Source organism: Coffea arabica, chromosome 6c, assembly GCF_036785885.1.
Source record: "Coffea arabica cultivar ET-39 chromosome 6c, Coffea Arabica ET-39 HiFi, whole genome shotgun sequence".
In the NCBI taxonomy this organism is placed as follows: domain Eukaryota; kingdom Viridiplantae; phylum Streptophyta; class Magnoliopsida; order Gentianales; family Rubiaceae; genus Coffea; species Coffea arabica.
Window position 1 is genome coordinate 27,619,564 of NC_092320.1, and position 15,971 is coordinate 27,635,534.

Below are 15,971 nucleotides of genomic sequence, written 5' to 3' on the forward strand. Positions count from 1 at the left end.
GGGAGGAAAAATAATAAAAAAAGCCGTTACTCTGAGCAAGAAATGAAACATATCGGAACTAGCTTGTCAGTTGCCAATAAGATGACAAAAACCGAAAGGCATAGAAAACAAGAGAAAATAACAACAGGCCTAACGGTGAATATTCCAGAGAAATAAAGCATAAATTGAAGAGCAGTTGTAAAGAACTCAATGATCTTTATAGCACAAATTTGAACACATCACTCAATTGTTAAGCACTACCTTTGTTACAAGGAAATCAGCTTTGTTCGACAAGTGAAGGAACATTATGGTGAAAAAGAATATCTGAAAAAGCTAAACAGAAACTCAACTAATGGAGCTTATTATTCAAAAGGCCAATTAGAATACTCTGTATAGTGATAATCCTGATGATTGGGTACTGCCATGGGGCTCGTTTCAGCTGTCCCATTACGTCGACGCTGTGAGTGAGATGAGCCAAAAGGCCACAAGAAGGACCATGGCCTACGTCTTTCTGGATTCTCACTTCTGCCTTCCCTTCCACTAAACCTCCTACTGCTGCTTCGGTTTTGTCCTCTGGAGTTCTGATTTCTCTGCTCTGATGTTAGCTCTTGCCGACAAACAGGGCATGAACTGCGTTGTTCTAGCCATGGGACAATGCAATCTGAGTGATACAAATGTTTGCAAGGTAACTTTCTAGCATGAGAGCCTAACTCAAATTTCTCTTTGCAAACGGGACAATGAGAATCAGAGCGAACATCCTTCTTGGAAATCTTGACGGTAGGAAGGGCATCTATGCAGGATCTTGAAGCTGGAGGAGGCACACGTTGATCACTACTGCTTGTAAGGTGCTCAAAGAACTCTTCCACTCCGGGGCCAACGAAATAATCACCACCATTTTCTCGCCTGAACCCCAAAGCATCATTAAGGAACTCTACAAGTCCACCATTGCCTGGCAACCTAATGGGCATGTCGCCACTAAAAATCAGCAATGGATTCCAAATACTACCATGGTCAGTTCCCCAATCTGTTCGCCCTCTATTATTGCCTCTAACTGATGTTTGCTGCCTCAAAAAATTTGATACAGCTTCCATAAATCTTGGCCTGTGATTTTGATCTTCCAAGTTCATAGTCAGAATCTCATCAAGCTCTTGAATAAAGCCTCCAAAACAATTCGAGCAAACTGCATTTTGTCTTCGAATTTCAACAGGCTGCCTACAAGTATAACACCAGTGGGTGTTTCTGTCACTTGACATCTCTCCGTCTCCCAAGCTCCTAACTCCACCCACTTATGCTACTAAAATTCCCCTTCTCTGACTAATAAGCCAACATAATCCCTATTCAAAATACAAAAGCATCTATTAGAACTCTTATTGTAATCATTACAAAAGTTGTTTTTTTTTTGGGCATTCAATCAATAAAAAGTTAGTAAGATCCATTGTAGCCAGAGTGCCACAAGTATAGTTTTTCACATTTTGCGGTCAAATAATCCAATCAAAGCTAAATGCAAAAATCTCAATGCCCAGAAAAGAATGGTCAACTAAGCGAAGGATAATCCAACTTCAAGTAAATCATATCAAAGAAACAAGAACCCAGATTTATAAATTTACTCACTAATGCTGCCTTGATTTCATACTATCAGATCTTACTTCCAATATAACCCATAGAGAGAAGATAAAAGAATCCAAAGCTACTGACTACTTTGTGAAGAAACAGACTACACAAGCAAGCTTCCAAAACACAACCAAGAAAACAGATTCAGTAAGAAAGACTAAAAATAAGGATGAATAAAAAAAGAAACAACTTTTTTCATCGACAATGATCAGAATTTCAATAAGTGGAGCCATAAAAACCAAATCAACCAAATAATCAGCATCCCATTTCACCAATTGAAGGAAATGCACTAATCAACAAGTCAAATTCATCAGAATAAGCACATCAAGAAAGGAGAAAAAGATAAAAGAACAAAAAAGATAAAAAAAAAAAAAAAAAGGATGGCACCGCATTAAAAAAGCTAAATGCTAGAGGAAGGTGCTGGAGAAGCGTCATACCTCTGATCCAATGGCTCAAATGGCACGAAAACAAAAAACCCACAAACAAAATTCTTGTAATTGTAGAGGAAGAGTGAGTGAGTGAGTGAGTGTGTGTGGTGTGTGAGAGAGAAAGAGAGAAAGTGAGTGAGGTGTCAGACTAAGGAGTAAGGAGGAGTGCGAGTGCAACAGTGTCATACTGTGGCGTTGGTTAAAATAAGAGAGCGGTGAGAGGTGCAATATAACAACATTGCATGCTGTCCGTTGTCTGTCAGCTTGCTCTAGCATCGTATGGGAAATGGAATCAAGGGAGGCCGGGTAGGATTGGGCAGCACGTGACTCATTATTCATGTCATGGGCTACTCTTTTTGAGTCCTTATCAATTCTTCAATCCATCTATCTTTATCCTTCCCTGTCCAAATTAATTAGCACATAATTTCCCTCATGGCCAAGGAGAAAAATTAGGGTTTTTTTTGTTAGTTATTTCTTACTATTTCTTTTTGGTGTGAATTACATTAGTGTCTCTCTCTGTGTTAGGTTAGAGCTTATCAGAACTACTAAAAAAATTCACAATTGAAAGGTCAAAGGGGCATTCTATGAAATACCTATATGTCAAATCCAAAAAAATTATACAATTTTTTTGAGCTCCAATGATAACACTAATAACACAAAAAAGATTATGATAACACTAATAATACAAAAACATATGTGGAAGATAAGAAAACAAATTACTCAAATAATATAACACAGTAACTAGAATAACGAAGAATATTTTCTGAACTATCAAAATCCTAACAAAATACTCGAACAGATACTCTGTTTGTAACTTAACAAATTTGAATTATAAAAAACTATCACACAAATAATTATCCAATAAAATATCAATTATTAAATAGAAAAATTACTAAAATTTGACTCTAATAAAATTACTAAATAATTAAATAAGAAACTTCTAGAAACTTGGTTTATTTTACCAATAGTTTCCAAAGAAATAACCTTGGACTATAACTTCCACATACACTTCAATTTCGGAATTTGTCATGGGAACAGAAGAGAAAGGAAAAAAAAAAAAGAAAACGGAAAAGTAATGAAGAAATGAACAAATAAAATTATCTAAAATGCTGACGGTGCTTTTTCTTCCTGCCTCCCCCCTCCCCTCCCCACACAGCCCCAGGCCCCCCACCCCCCCCTTCACCTCATTTTCAGTAGTTTTGTCACAATGCACCTCGAATTAGGAGCCTTGTTGTTACCGGTAGTGATAGCTAGCATAACATATGTTATAGATGCTAGTATAACATATATACACACTAATATAGTAGATGTGGACACTATAAAAAAAAAAACAAAACAAATTTTCTCTCTCCTTAAAATTTGTGCGCGAAAACTTGTTATGTTTTTAGACGTTATTATGTTAGGCTTTGCTTGTAGTGCATTTTTCTAGATTTTTTTATAGAAAAATTACTATAGCGATTTAATATTTTTGAAGTAAAAAGATGATTGAAAAATGTGTTCACAGAAAACATAAGAATTTTTTTTTGAAACATTGCTTTCCAAACAAAGCCTTAGTATTTACATTTATTATTTTAGTACCTACATCTATTATGCCACTATCTACACTGTACTGTAGAGGCTCTTGGTCACAATGCGGTTAATCACAAAAACTTCCCCTAAGGTACAGTTATTTTAGCATTTTATTCCCTAACATTATTTTTTTTCTCACTTTATCTCTTAAATTGCTAGTCAACTTTAACTATGTGTAGTGATAATGTCAAAAACTTATTTATACCCCTAAGAGTTAACTACAATATATCCCCTTAATATATAGCTTCTTGTGCACTTTATCCCCTAATATCATTTTTTCTCAATTTGTTTGTTTATTCCTAAAAATACACTAATATTTGGTAACATCCAAGAGAAATAATATCTAAAAAATTAATATTCCTTACATAATAATGAAAAATAATATTTTATAGATATGATCCTAGTTAAATTTCATTCCATAATTCACTTTTTTTGGATTGATAAGAATACCTTACTAATTTGACATAATAATGGAAAAAAATTGTTATTAAAATATTAAAATATGAAATATATTTAAATGTCTAAAATGGCTGAGAAATTGTCAATTTTTTTTCACAAATGTACATGTGGTTAAATTTTTCTTTCAATAGCTAGATATTTCTTTATATAAGAGTATATATTCTTTTGTTGGTAACACTGAAAAAAAAAAAAAAGAGACACATGGTTAATTTGGATTTCAAAGTTTATAGGCTTGTTTTTTTTTAATATACCATATTTAGAAGCTACTAAAATTTATTTGGATTGCTAAATTATTCTTAAAAAAAATTTCTTACATCATAACACATTTATAATTTTTTTATTTTTTCAAGTACCTTTTATCTCACAAAAATCAACTTGTAAAAAGTGCTATTATTCTAAAAAAAAATTCAAATAATAGTCAATCCAAGCAAACCCAACCTACAGACCTTGAATAATTTTTTTATAGTTTAATTTTGCACTAATAATTTTTTACCCTTATGACATGAAATGAGCGAGATATTTTTCTTCTATCTAAAAAAAACTATAATTATAGGAACAAAATCTAACAAGATCTATATCCATGAATATATATAATAATTTTCATTATTAGGTTAGTGATTTTTATTTTTTAAAATATTATTTTCTTGAATAGTACAAAAAAAATTGGAGTTGACTAATGGTTTTAGAGACAAACAAACAAATAAAAAAATGATATTGAAGGGTAAAATGCAAAATGTGGCATACCTTAAGAGGATTTATTATAATTATCCCTTAGAGAAATCAATGTCTTTTTGACATTTTTGTTACCCAACATTAGAGTTGACTAACAGTTTAAGGGGTGAACTGAGAAAAAATAACATTAAGGGGTAAAAATGCAAAAACTGATTAAAGGGAATTTTTATAATTAACCCTTGCGGGTATTTTGTTTCGTAATATCAAGAAGGCTTCCAATGCTTCAGAGATATAACAAAGGGGAAAGAAGATTGCTTCGATAAATTTTTTATTTGTGTCTTAGATCTGTAGTAAGAGCTTGCAAGTTACAACTCCACTACTTATATGACTGGGAAAAAGAAAAAAGACAAAGCCTTAAAAAGCTATAGTTATTAGGGTGAAAAACTTTTAGTTATCTGCCTAGAATCATGCATGTTGGGGACGTAAAGGATTTCCTGTGAATGTGTTTTTAGATTTTCTGTGAATGTGTTTGGAATTGAGATTTAGGGATTGAAAATAAATTATGAAGGATGCACTAAAACTATTATTTTTATCTAATGTGCAAAATATATGAACTTCTATTACTTACCTAGATTGAATGTGTGACGACCCCACCTTTTCCTAGGGCATACCCTAGAGGTTAGGGGCCCGCCTGTCCAATTCTCGTCATGATTCACTACAAGCCCTAAATTTAATCATACTAAAATCCTCCAATATAACATTTACAAGTTACAAATTTCTTAAATATTGAAACTAAAGTACAAACCAAAAGAAAAGAACTTAAACGGCTAGTACCATAATACCGTGTCGGCCAAATACAAACTCAAGATATCCTATTACAAACTATTATTATTTTTGTCTCTCTCATCCCCGTACCTTGTTAAGGAAAACAAATAATGGGATGAGTTAAAAGCCCAGTGAGATTCCAAAAAAACATGCAGTCAAATTGGCAAGATATCAATCACATATATCAAAATCTTGAAACGAGAACAGTAAATAGTTATAAACGAAATCATTAACAGTTCACATTTTTAAATAAGCAATTTAACACCAATAAGAAAAGAATACGGTACTGATACGGTGGCTCCCGGCAAGTTCTAGGCAGAGCACCCAAGATTTAAACGTTGATATAACTGATACAGTGGCTCCTGCCAGATTTCAGGCGTAGCACTTAGTCCCGTTCAATATTTCACTTGCACCTGTGAGAACCTTGAATTTTGCAGAAATACCAATGCTTACTTCGACTTCACTTTTATTTAGCCTTCGTATTCTTTAAATCTTTTCTAGTATTACTTTCACTCGCTTTTAGATACTAGTGCATAATCCCTTCGTAATTCTTGTTCTAATCTACCACGTTAGTTCATTTGTTGTAAACAAGTATATAAAAATAATTTTTGTGTGCAAACTAACATAACGGTGCTAACTATTAAAGCACTTAGCTTTGCTACACTAAATTAATAATTCTTGAGTTATATTATGTTTTCTTGTTTTCAAATAAGTAGTTAAACACACGTTATAAATGAAGAATGATATAATTTCCCTAGACTATGAATTTCTTAGTTTTACTATACTAAATTAATATCTTAGAGTTAAGAATTAATTCTTCGTACTAACATATTAAAATTAGGATCTTAATTTCCTTGACTCAAACAATTTAAAGGACAATCAATCGATAACCTTAATTTCCTTAAAATAAATTCCAATTAGTACTAACGTTAAATGTTAGATTTTTATAACAAGGTCAAACTTGATTTTAATAAGTTAATAAAGTACAAATGTTAGGAACCTTAATATTAATTCGTAACCGATTATATTCGATAAAACGGTTTCGGTATATTAGTGTAGAATTAGGCCTTCAAATTTCAATTGGTGATAAGTATTGGATTTAAGATAGAATTGAGGATTGAGAAGAGGTTAGGGGGCAAAGTGAATGGACCAAAATGCCCTCCACAATTTCACAAAACCTCCACTATACCACAACCTCACAATGCTCGGCCAAACATTCCCTTGTTCAGCCTTCCATTGCCGCCCACTTAACCAATCAGAAACTCTCCAATTCCATACGTAAAACCATCTCCACACTCCACCAATTCTGGCCTCAAACATCTTCTAAAACCGGCACCATACACATCCCTCTTTCTTTCACATATCAAGATACAATTCCAAGTCCTCTGCCCAAACAAGACTTCGGACAGCAGCCTAGCACCGCCCATACCACCAATCCAAATCCATCACCAACTCCACAAGTAAACCAACTCTTACACTCAATCAGCTCCAAAACCACGGCACTCTTTCATCCACTTCCACTTCACATTCCAAACCACAACTGCAACTCTTCTGCTTAGTTATTATCGACAAAGAGGAGCTGAAGGAGGAAGCCGCGAGTTGCATTTCCCTTTTGTCTTGTCCGTAAGCTGAGGGAGAAACCAGAGAACCATCACCACCTTCGATAACTTCAGACCAACATCACAACTGCAATCTTAACCACTCTGCACCTCGCCAACTCCAGCCGCAACTCACTGAACCAGGACCACTACCCTGTCGCGTGCTTGTGAGCCGAGAGGAGGAAAACATTTTCCAGATTTTCGTGTGAAAGCTTGACTAGTTGTGAGGTAAATTCTGGATCATTTTAGGATTAATCTGAGGTAGTTGGAGTTATCTAGTAATATGTATGTGATGATAGAGCATTCGGAAGTTGAATGGAATCATTAGAAAATTCTGTTTTGAATGATGAGATACCATCCGAAAGCTGAGATGATAACGCACTCCAATTCTGATTTCCTGTGATGATTTGAGCACTTAAGTGGATTTAGTCAAATGAAAATGTGATGATTTCTATTTTGCATGCTGATTGTACCTTCGGATGGCATAGTGAAGGCCTACAAAAAAAATTGGTTAGCTATAAAGCTCCTGCCGTGGAGCTTGATGCACTTGTTTTATTTTGGCTGCTGAATGGGTCTGAATTTGGACTATCTGAGCATGAATGATGTTTATCTAACTGGATTTTGGATGATTATCCGGATTAGAGTCTTGCATGTGTTAAATTTCGCAATCAAATGGTGAAAACAAAGCTGTGGAAAATTCTGTCTTGGCTGGAAAATTTGGCCGTGAGCTTGCTTGGGGTAGTGCAGCTTAAATTGGTTTTGATTTTTGTAATTTGGGCTTATAATCATAATTATATAGCTAATAATGAGTACTTAGGCCCTGCATGTAGCTAATTAGTTGTTAAAACAGAGGAATAAAAATTCAAAAGTGCAATCTGCCTTAAGGCAAGATCATCCGGACCAAATAGGAAAAAAATTTCTGGAAATTTTGATGGTTATGGATATTATTTGAACTTGATTTCTGAGCTGGAAATATTCATATGCTAGCTTGATACGTGCATAAGGAATGTAAGAGTTTATAAGCATGTCCAAACCAGAAAATGAAATGAAAATAGAAAGCTCTTCACGCATGATTCAACCGTGACTATTAGGGAAATTTTCTTGTGGTTGCCAAATGTTGAGTTGAAATCTCAACTTTGATTTTGGAATTTTTCTGGGATTTATAATGGTTGAAATTGTTTGGAAATCTTGAGAGAAGCCGTGAGGTTTAAACCTGGAAATTTTGGGGTTTGTAACCATGGTTTAAATTCAACTCTTAAACTGGAAATGTTCATTATCTTGCTATGTGTTTAAATACTGAATTTGAGTAACTAACACCATGATTAAACCAAGGGAAAATTCGAACTAAAGTAGATTGGTTGCTGGAAATTTTGGGTGATAGCCAAAGGGATATGAACCAGAATTTCAATATCGTTGGAAAAATTCAATTTGTTTCTGGAAATTTATTTTATTTCCTTGGATTATGGTGGCTCAGAATTTCATAAGAGATACAAATTTTAAGATATACAATTTGTTCAGCAATGAACCAATTAGTACATGTAAAGCTGAAACCAAAAAACGCTAGTATACAATTGCTGGAATTTTCGTTGAGACAGCCGAGAATTGAGTTGAAAATTTGCTTGGTTCTTGGAAATTTTTCTTGAAAAATGATGCTTGGAATATGTTGTTTTGGAGCCCTATAAGAAATGTACGATGGTTTGAATAAAAACTTTTGGTGTGAAAAGAAAAGAAAAAGGAGTTTTTCATAAGTGAAAAATGAAACTCCAGATTTTCGGAAGTCCCTGACCAGTCTCGATAAAACGGTTATATCTTGGTGTAGGAAAATCCGTTTAAGGCGCCGTCAGCGGCATTTGAAACTAGAATCATAGATCTTCGCCCTGTAGAAATTTCGTATTTTTACTCCATGTGTACTACTGTCGGTGAATTTTCAAAGTAAACTGTTTGGCATGAATGACCTGTTTCATTTTAAATCTCCACTTGAATTCGGATTGGGACCTTATATTACTAGTGGTTCAAACTCTTGACTGAATTGTGGTTTGACCCTAGGGTGTTCCTGAAATTTTCAAAGGATTAGAGGGTAAGAAGGTACTTGCTAAACGTATGCTTAAGCCTGGCTAGTGAAACAGTTTCTATTCGTATTCCAATGTCCGCAAAGCTAATGGTCGACATTATTTTTCATTGGAGCATAATGTGTCGAAATTGTTGACGGTGGGCTCTATGAATTCCCACTTTTGAATTGACGGTTGATTTATTGGAAATTGTTGACGGTGGGCTCTATGAATTCCCATCCTGCATGGATAACTGAATTGCTAAAATTGTTTGGAAATCTGTGCTACTATTTTGTGAAACTGTGAGTTGATATAAGTAATGATTACCAAGTGCTAAGTATTGACGAAGCCTTGGTAAATTTTCCTGCTTATGCTTAGATATAAATTTGTTGGAACACAGGGCTAAGAATTGACGAGCCCTAGTGTTATTACTGTTTAAATTCTAATTGTGCAATGTTGAGGAAATGTGATTTTGGTTTGGAATCGAAAATGTGAGAAGTTGTACCGACCTTGTGACTCCAAATAAACGCTTGACTAAGTAAATGAAAAATATTTTGCTTTAAGTCTCGAACGGTACAGATTTAGCATCATATTGCTAAACATAGTGTCTACTATTTTTGCCTTAGAAACTTGGGCAACATGACTTTTATCCCTTAAGTTAAACTAGCCTTATCAATCTGGGGAAATGATTCTCCCAGACTCAAAACCTTAGTTTTGTTCCAAATTCCTTCCTTCTTTATAAATCGTTTAAGGCTAGTCGGAACTAAGGAAAATTTGAAAGGTGAAACTCGATCACTTTGGTTTTAAACGTAGCAACCTGCTTGGCAAGAAGAAAAGAAAAACCTTATTCTAGCAACATTTTTCAATAGACCTTACCCTAAAGCCTTAGCAAAGATTTTGCAAGCACCGCCACTCAAAGGAACTTTTTCTCAAGGTATACTTCTAGCCTTGATATTAAATATCTTGCCGACTTATTTTAAGAAAATAATAATAGTATTTTCTTCGAGGAAAAGTATTCCAGGAATATTATAAGAAATATTGTACGGTTCTCACAAGCTTGATTCCAAGTAAAATATTTTGAGAAAAAGTAAACTAGCAACATGCTAGAAAACTCTACATGTGCAAGCCAAAAGTTCCAATAGAAGACTTATGGCTTAAATTCTGATATTCTAGGATTTTACGAGGACGCGGAACTCGATCCTCAATCCAATATCTGAACTTCACTCTTGGTGAGTGTCCCTGCTTGTTCTATGTTATGTGGTTAAGCGCTTTATCAATTCGCTATGTGATAATTGCCAAAATGCAATAAATGATTTTGATCAATCGAAGTGAGCAGTGTGTACTTTATCGCACTAGCCGTTCGAGTGGTGACATGTGTGAAACATTTTCTAATGAATCTGTGAATCTAAATGTAGTTGCGTCGTTGGGTGAATCTCTCGACATCTGAATCCAACTACCATAACATCTGAATCTGTAGTTGCGTCGTTGGGTGAATCCCTCGACATCTGAATCCAACTACCATAACATCTGAATCTGTAGTTGCGTCGTTGGGTGAATCCCTCGACATCTGAATCCAACTACCATAACATCTGAATCTGTAGTTGCGTCGTTGGGTGAATCCCTCGACATCTGAATCCAACTACCATAACATCTGAATCTGTAGTTGCGTCGTTGGGTGAATCCCTCGACATCTGAATCCAACTACCAAAACGTCGTTGGGTGAATCCCTCGACAAATTTATTACGGGTATATCTCGAGTATACTGCGTCGGTAGATGAAGTTTGGGCCCAAAGCAGAGGTATGAACGGTGACGGGTTAGGATTAAAATAAGTATATCTACATGGAAATTAAGTAGGGAAAGTTGACGGAGGGTCAACTACGATGGTATCTGATCAAGCGTGGAAAATGGCTCCTGAGAGCCCTTGTATCCTACCTTGTGTTGTTACACGCTTTCCTGACTGTTTCGATTTGATTTAAATTATTAACCGCTGTTTGATTTATGTGATTGCATGTTTTGGGGCACCACTGAGCTTTAGCTCACCCCACGTATTTGTTTTCCTTAACAGGTTCTGGAGACTGAAAGCGCTGAGACTTATTCATGTTTCTTTTCTTCTCGTATGGGATGTAACGAATATTATGGCTATTGTGTAGGCTTGTATTGTGTTTTAACTTGAATTCTGTACTTTTACTTTTGGATTGCCGCTTGAAGCTGGAAAATGTGTAAACCCTATTTCGGAGGTTGGATAATATATTTGTGTTTGTGAATTATGGATTGATGTATCTAGATACGAACGACCTTATTCCTTGGTTCTAGAGCGTGTGATGTCTAAGGGCCATAGATTGGCGATTTTAAGTTCCTTGTTGTCTCTGAAGCAAATGTGGTAGATGTTGACTTATTTTGAAAGGAAGCGACATTGTAATAGTTAGGCTATTCTTCGATAGGATTTGGGTTAGTGTGCGTGCGTGAGTCCTGGCGAGAGCTGGGCAGACGGCCCGCCAACCCTTTGGTTCGCCTCAGGGGGAAGTGGGGTCGCCACAGCACCAGTCCAGCAGCAGCATTTTCGAGTCCGTTGACACTCCGTCAACGTTTGAAATGTAGTAACAATATCCGCAGATCATCACTTTACACCAATTTCTGTCCACCGATCAACCCCCTATCGGGTCCGAAATCCAAAAATAATAGTAGAGGTAATACTTGAATATACCAGTTTCAGAGGATACATCTAGTGGAATAAACAATAAATAATAAATAGTCCCCATGGTTCATCAACTTTCTCGACCAAACTCTTGCTGGTTCGATTCGACAAACTAGCCGATGGAGTTTGGGATTCCAATCCAATCACGATTATCAATTCACATGTGTATCAAGTCATGCACATGTATATTAATTCACTTGTAAACAGGATAACAAGAGTTTAATCAAATTAGGTCGAGTATGGTAAAGTACACACTCGGCTAATCAATATCAAGTCAAGATATCTAGCAATTAATTTCAGACAACAAGTCACATTTCAATCAACAAAGCATCAATCAAGTAAATCACATGGTTCTAACATGCAATTGGAACACTCACTAATTGTTCATAATCTTTCCACTTCAAACCCTGGTTTGTCCTTTTGGACACTCTCGAGTCCTGTGGTCAGATAATATAGCAAGAGTCTAGCAACTCAAAATGAATAGAAATAAGAAACTTGGAGTTTCAAAACTTCATATAGAAGACACATCAATTTGCTAGTTTCACCCCCAATATAACTTCCAAAATTGTTCAAATGTAGGGGGAAAACCATGTATATGATTGATCAAAATCTCAAGCAAAATGTGAAGTAAAAGTAGGTTAATTCTAGTCACGAATTTGAAGAAAACGAGGCAAAACTCTTGAGGTTCAAAGCTGGAAATTTCGAACAATAAAACATTTTAAAGCTAATCATTTTCTTCCTCACAAACTTCTTTGTTTTAGATCAAATCCAACATACATGTGAAGATCAAAATCTTGTCAAGTGTCTTGAGCCATAATGTATCAAAATCACCATACAAATTTTAGCAATAGAGCTTTTTAGCAATAGAGCTGAAATTTCCAAATATCAAATGTTTTGGGGCAAACATCATTTCCTCCTCCTAAATCACTTTGTTTTGGCTCAAATTCAACCTATATGTGAAAATCAAGGGTTCCTCAAGTAACTCGAGCAAAGGTAGATCAAAATGAACCCAAACCTAAAACTCAAAAGCTCCCTATCTCACTTGACCAACCAAGAAAAACTTTCCAAACTCGCCCCAAGTTTTCTATAATTAAACCGTCAACTACCACCCGTATTTCCATGGTAAATCCACTATCAATCAAGATAACATGTCATAGGGTTTATGGTACATACTTTGGCAAGAAATCCATCAAAATTTCACATATAAAAAACTTTAACCTAAGTTAAAGCTAGTATACACCAAAGCTGAAAAATTCACAACATAACTTGAAAAACATGCAGGCCTCCATAAAATTCTTCATTTTGATCAAAATTACATATACATAAAACTCTAAACAAAGCTAAATAGATTATATACCAAACTTGGAATTTTTGCAACATAACTTGAAAACCATAAAATGCTCATACAAGTCCTTCCTTTAACTTCTATTACCTCATACATCAACTAAACTCAAAAAGAAAGGAAGAAATCTAGGAGTTCTAGCAAAGTTCACCTCCTTACCTCCAAACCCGAAGATGGCAAGCAAATCAAGAAGGTTGTAAAGGCTTTCTTCGTCCAAGAACTTCTCCAAAAACTTCCTTCCAAACTTGATTCAAGGTTTGTCGGAATAGATTTGGGTTTTCTTTTGTTTTCTCTCACTAATCAAGTAAGAAATCAAAGCTTGATCTTGGAGTTTTTTCACTCCCTTTCTCTCTCAAAAGTTCGGCCACCCAAGCTCAAAAGAAGGAGAAACGGTGATTGAAATGGAAGCTTGGGTTGGATAAGTTTTAAGCTTAATCTTGGTCAAGGTCTTGCTCAAACTTGGTTAGCTAGTTGACAAATTTCAAGAAAAGAAGAAATGTCTATCCAATTATCTTACTAATTATCCAAGTAATATCTATCCAATCACATTTCTCTTCTTCTAATTAACTCTTAACACCTCTTGTCACATAATCCCTTTTTACACAAAACTACTTCTTGTCCACCAAATTTATTGCACACATCCCACTAGTTAGACTAATTGGTATGTCACCCCAAGAAACCAACATGCAATAAATTGAAAGAGGCAATAAGGTACAAAAATCCTTTATCATTCAACAAATAGAAACAAGTAATCTAAAGTGAAAAATATGAAAATTTTGGGTCCCCACAAAATGTAGATCGTAAACCATTTGCAATTACATAGGACAAACTGCACTTCCAGATTCAATATGTATTGGAATAGAAAGACACACAAATTACTATAAAATTTCTATTTCAGTAGATTGTGGTGATGTATACTAGAAGCTTAGAATATATATTTCTAAGAAACTTTTACATAATCCTAAGAAAAATTCATTAGGTCTCTAGATAGAAACTTATAAAGAAAAAAATATATGTAAATCTGTACGACATATTTCTCTCCTTTTGGGATCCGAGACCTCACAATCTAAGACACTTTCCATTTTAGACCATTTCATGCTAGGATTAAAAATGTGCTAGTCGATAATCAGGATTCATTTATGCTTATATGACATTGTTTCAGGTTAGGAAAGAAAAAGAGAAAATCGGGTAATAAACAGCTAATGTTGTCTTCTTCTTTTGAGAAATAAAAAACACTCAAATCACAAGTAAGAACAGGCGTTTGCTTCATCTTCAACTTCTAGTCGCAATTTGTTGAACTCCATCAAAAGTAATGTTTCGCAGTTTTATTGTCCATCAAACCTGAGATCTGCTGAATCGTTTATTGTGGACTGATGAAATTCAAAAAGAAAAAAAAAATTCTCACATCGTCAAACTATCAACTATGTTCTTGGCTTTTCACAATATTCATGGACATTGGAAATTTTTTTGTTTTCATTTATTATAATCATAAGGTGATAGAAAGGCATGTATTTTTCAATATCTATCAAGAACTTTCAATTTTTATTGTCTACTATAGGAACAAAATTTAGAAAAACCCTAATATTTTTCTAATCATTTAAATCAATGTGCAAATTGGAGCTTTTTTAGTTCTCAATTGACAAAGAATTTTTTAAATTTCAATGGTTCTTGTTGAAGAAAAATTTAGATGTTTTAATCATATGAACATTCAGTGCTTTGATGTTATAACACGTAGCTGTGTGTGTAAAAGACAGAAAAAAATAAATCATCCCTCTTGATCATTGTTTGGCAATCCAAAATATATTTGAATTGTGAATAATTGCAAGAGAATGGGTTGTATGAGTTTGTAATGAATTAGCAAAATGAAAGTATTTTAATCTTAATGCATATTAACTTTAGGGATAGAGTTTTGAAAGAGACTTGTTAAGCACTAAACTAAAAATTTACCAGTTAATTTACAACCAAGTTTTGGACATTGTAAATTGTTTTCCATACTAAATTAATAGGTCAATTTGTTTCATTTGTTTACAATCATTTATTGGATGAGATTACAAGATGAGCCTTGCATATGTCTAACAAGTCCATCAATATAAAGATTCATGTGAACTAGAGTTCAGCTTGATATGATGCATCTTAGAATTAAAATATTGTATATATTAAGTGGATGTTGAATTCACATTTATATGGTTAACTTAATAAGATGCTCTGATGGCATTTTTCATTCATTTAAAAATATGTACTTTGCCATGTTTAAAGGTATCTTACCGATTATTGATAGAACACTTGTCACTTGTCTAAGTGACAAGTGTTTTAAGAGTATATTTTTATTAATAGAGAACTTGTTATTGTCTAGGTGTTATTTGGTTTATTTTTATTTAGTTATGAAATAATGAACTACTGATCCTAGGTAGTGTATTCTAGACATTTACACCAATATTCTTGACATATACATGAGAAAGTTTAACTTTTACACCAGTTCAATGTAAGTAGGATAAGTGCATAATGGTTTCAAATTCAAATGGTTAAATAAATGGGATATCTTGACATTAATTCTCATTCTTGTAAAAATGTATTTTATCTTGTCTAAAGGTACTTCACTTGTTATTAGCAGAGCACTTGTATAAGATTTATTCGATATAATTCCATTAGCATAGCACTTGATGGAGAACTTGTCTAAGTTTACTTTGGTATATTTCTATTAGTTATGAGATTGTGAACTGCTAGCTCTAGACGATGTCTAATGA

The 15,971-nt window shown here is 34.3% G+C and overlaps 1 protein-coding gene and 1 long non-coding RNA gene across 2 annotated transcripts; one reads left to right on the forward strand and one right to left on the reverse strand.

Annotated features, from left to right (window-relative positions):
* Nucleotides 1-175: 175 nt before the first annotated feature.
* On the reverse strand, nucleotides 176-2,302 carry LOC113691575 (probable E3 ubiquitin-protein ligase RHC1A). The gene is made up of 2 exons (XM_027209781.2): nucleotides 2,028-2,302; nucleotides 176-1,313 (listed from the first exon to the last, which is right to left on the reverse strand). The coding sequence occupies exon 2, from the start codon at nucleotides 1,230-1,232 to the stop codon at nucleotides 342-344; it is 891 nt and encodes a 296-aa protein (XP_027065582.1). The 5' UTR covers nucleotides 1,233-1,313; nucleotides 2,028-2,302; the 3' UTR covers nucleotides 176-341.
* A 4,517-nt stretch (nucleotides 2,303-6,819) lies between these two features.
* LOC140008585 (uncharacterized) lies at nucleotides 6,820-11,502 on the forward strand. Its single transcript, XR_011816089.1, has 3 exons — nucleotides 6,820-7,369; nucleotides 10,363-10,418; nucleotides 11,256-11,502. It is a non-coding gene; the product is annotated as an uncharacterized lncRNA (long non-coding RNA).
* Nucleotides 11,503-15,971: the final 4,469 nt, after the last annotated feature.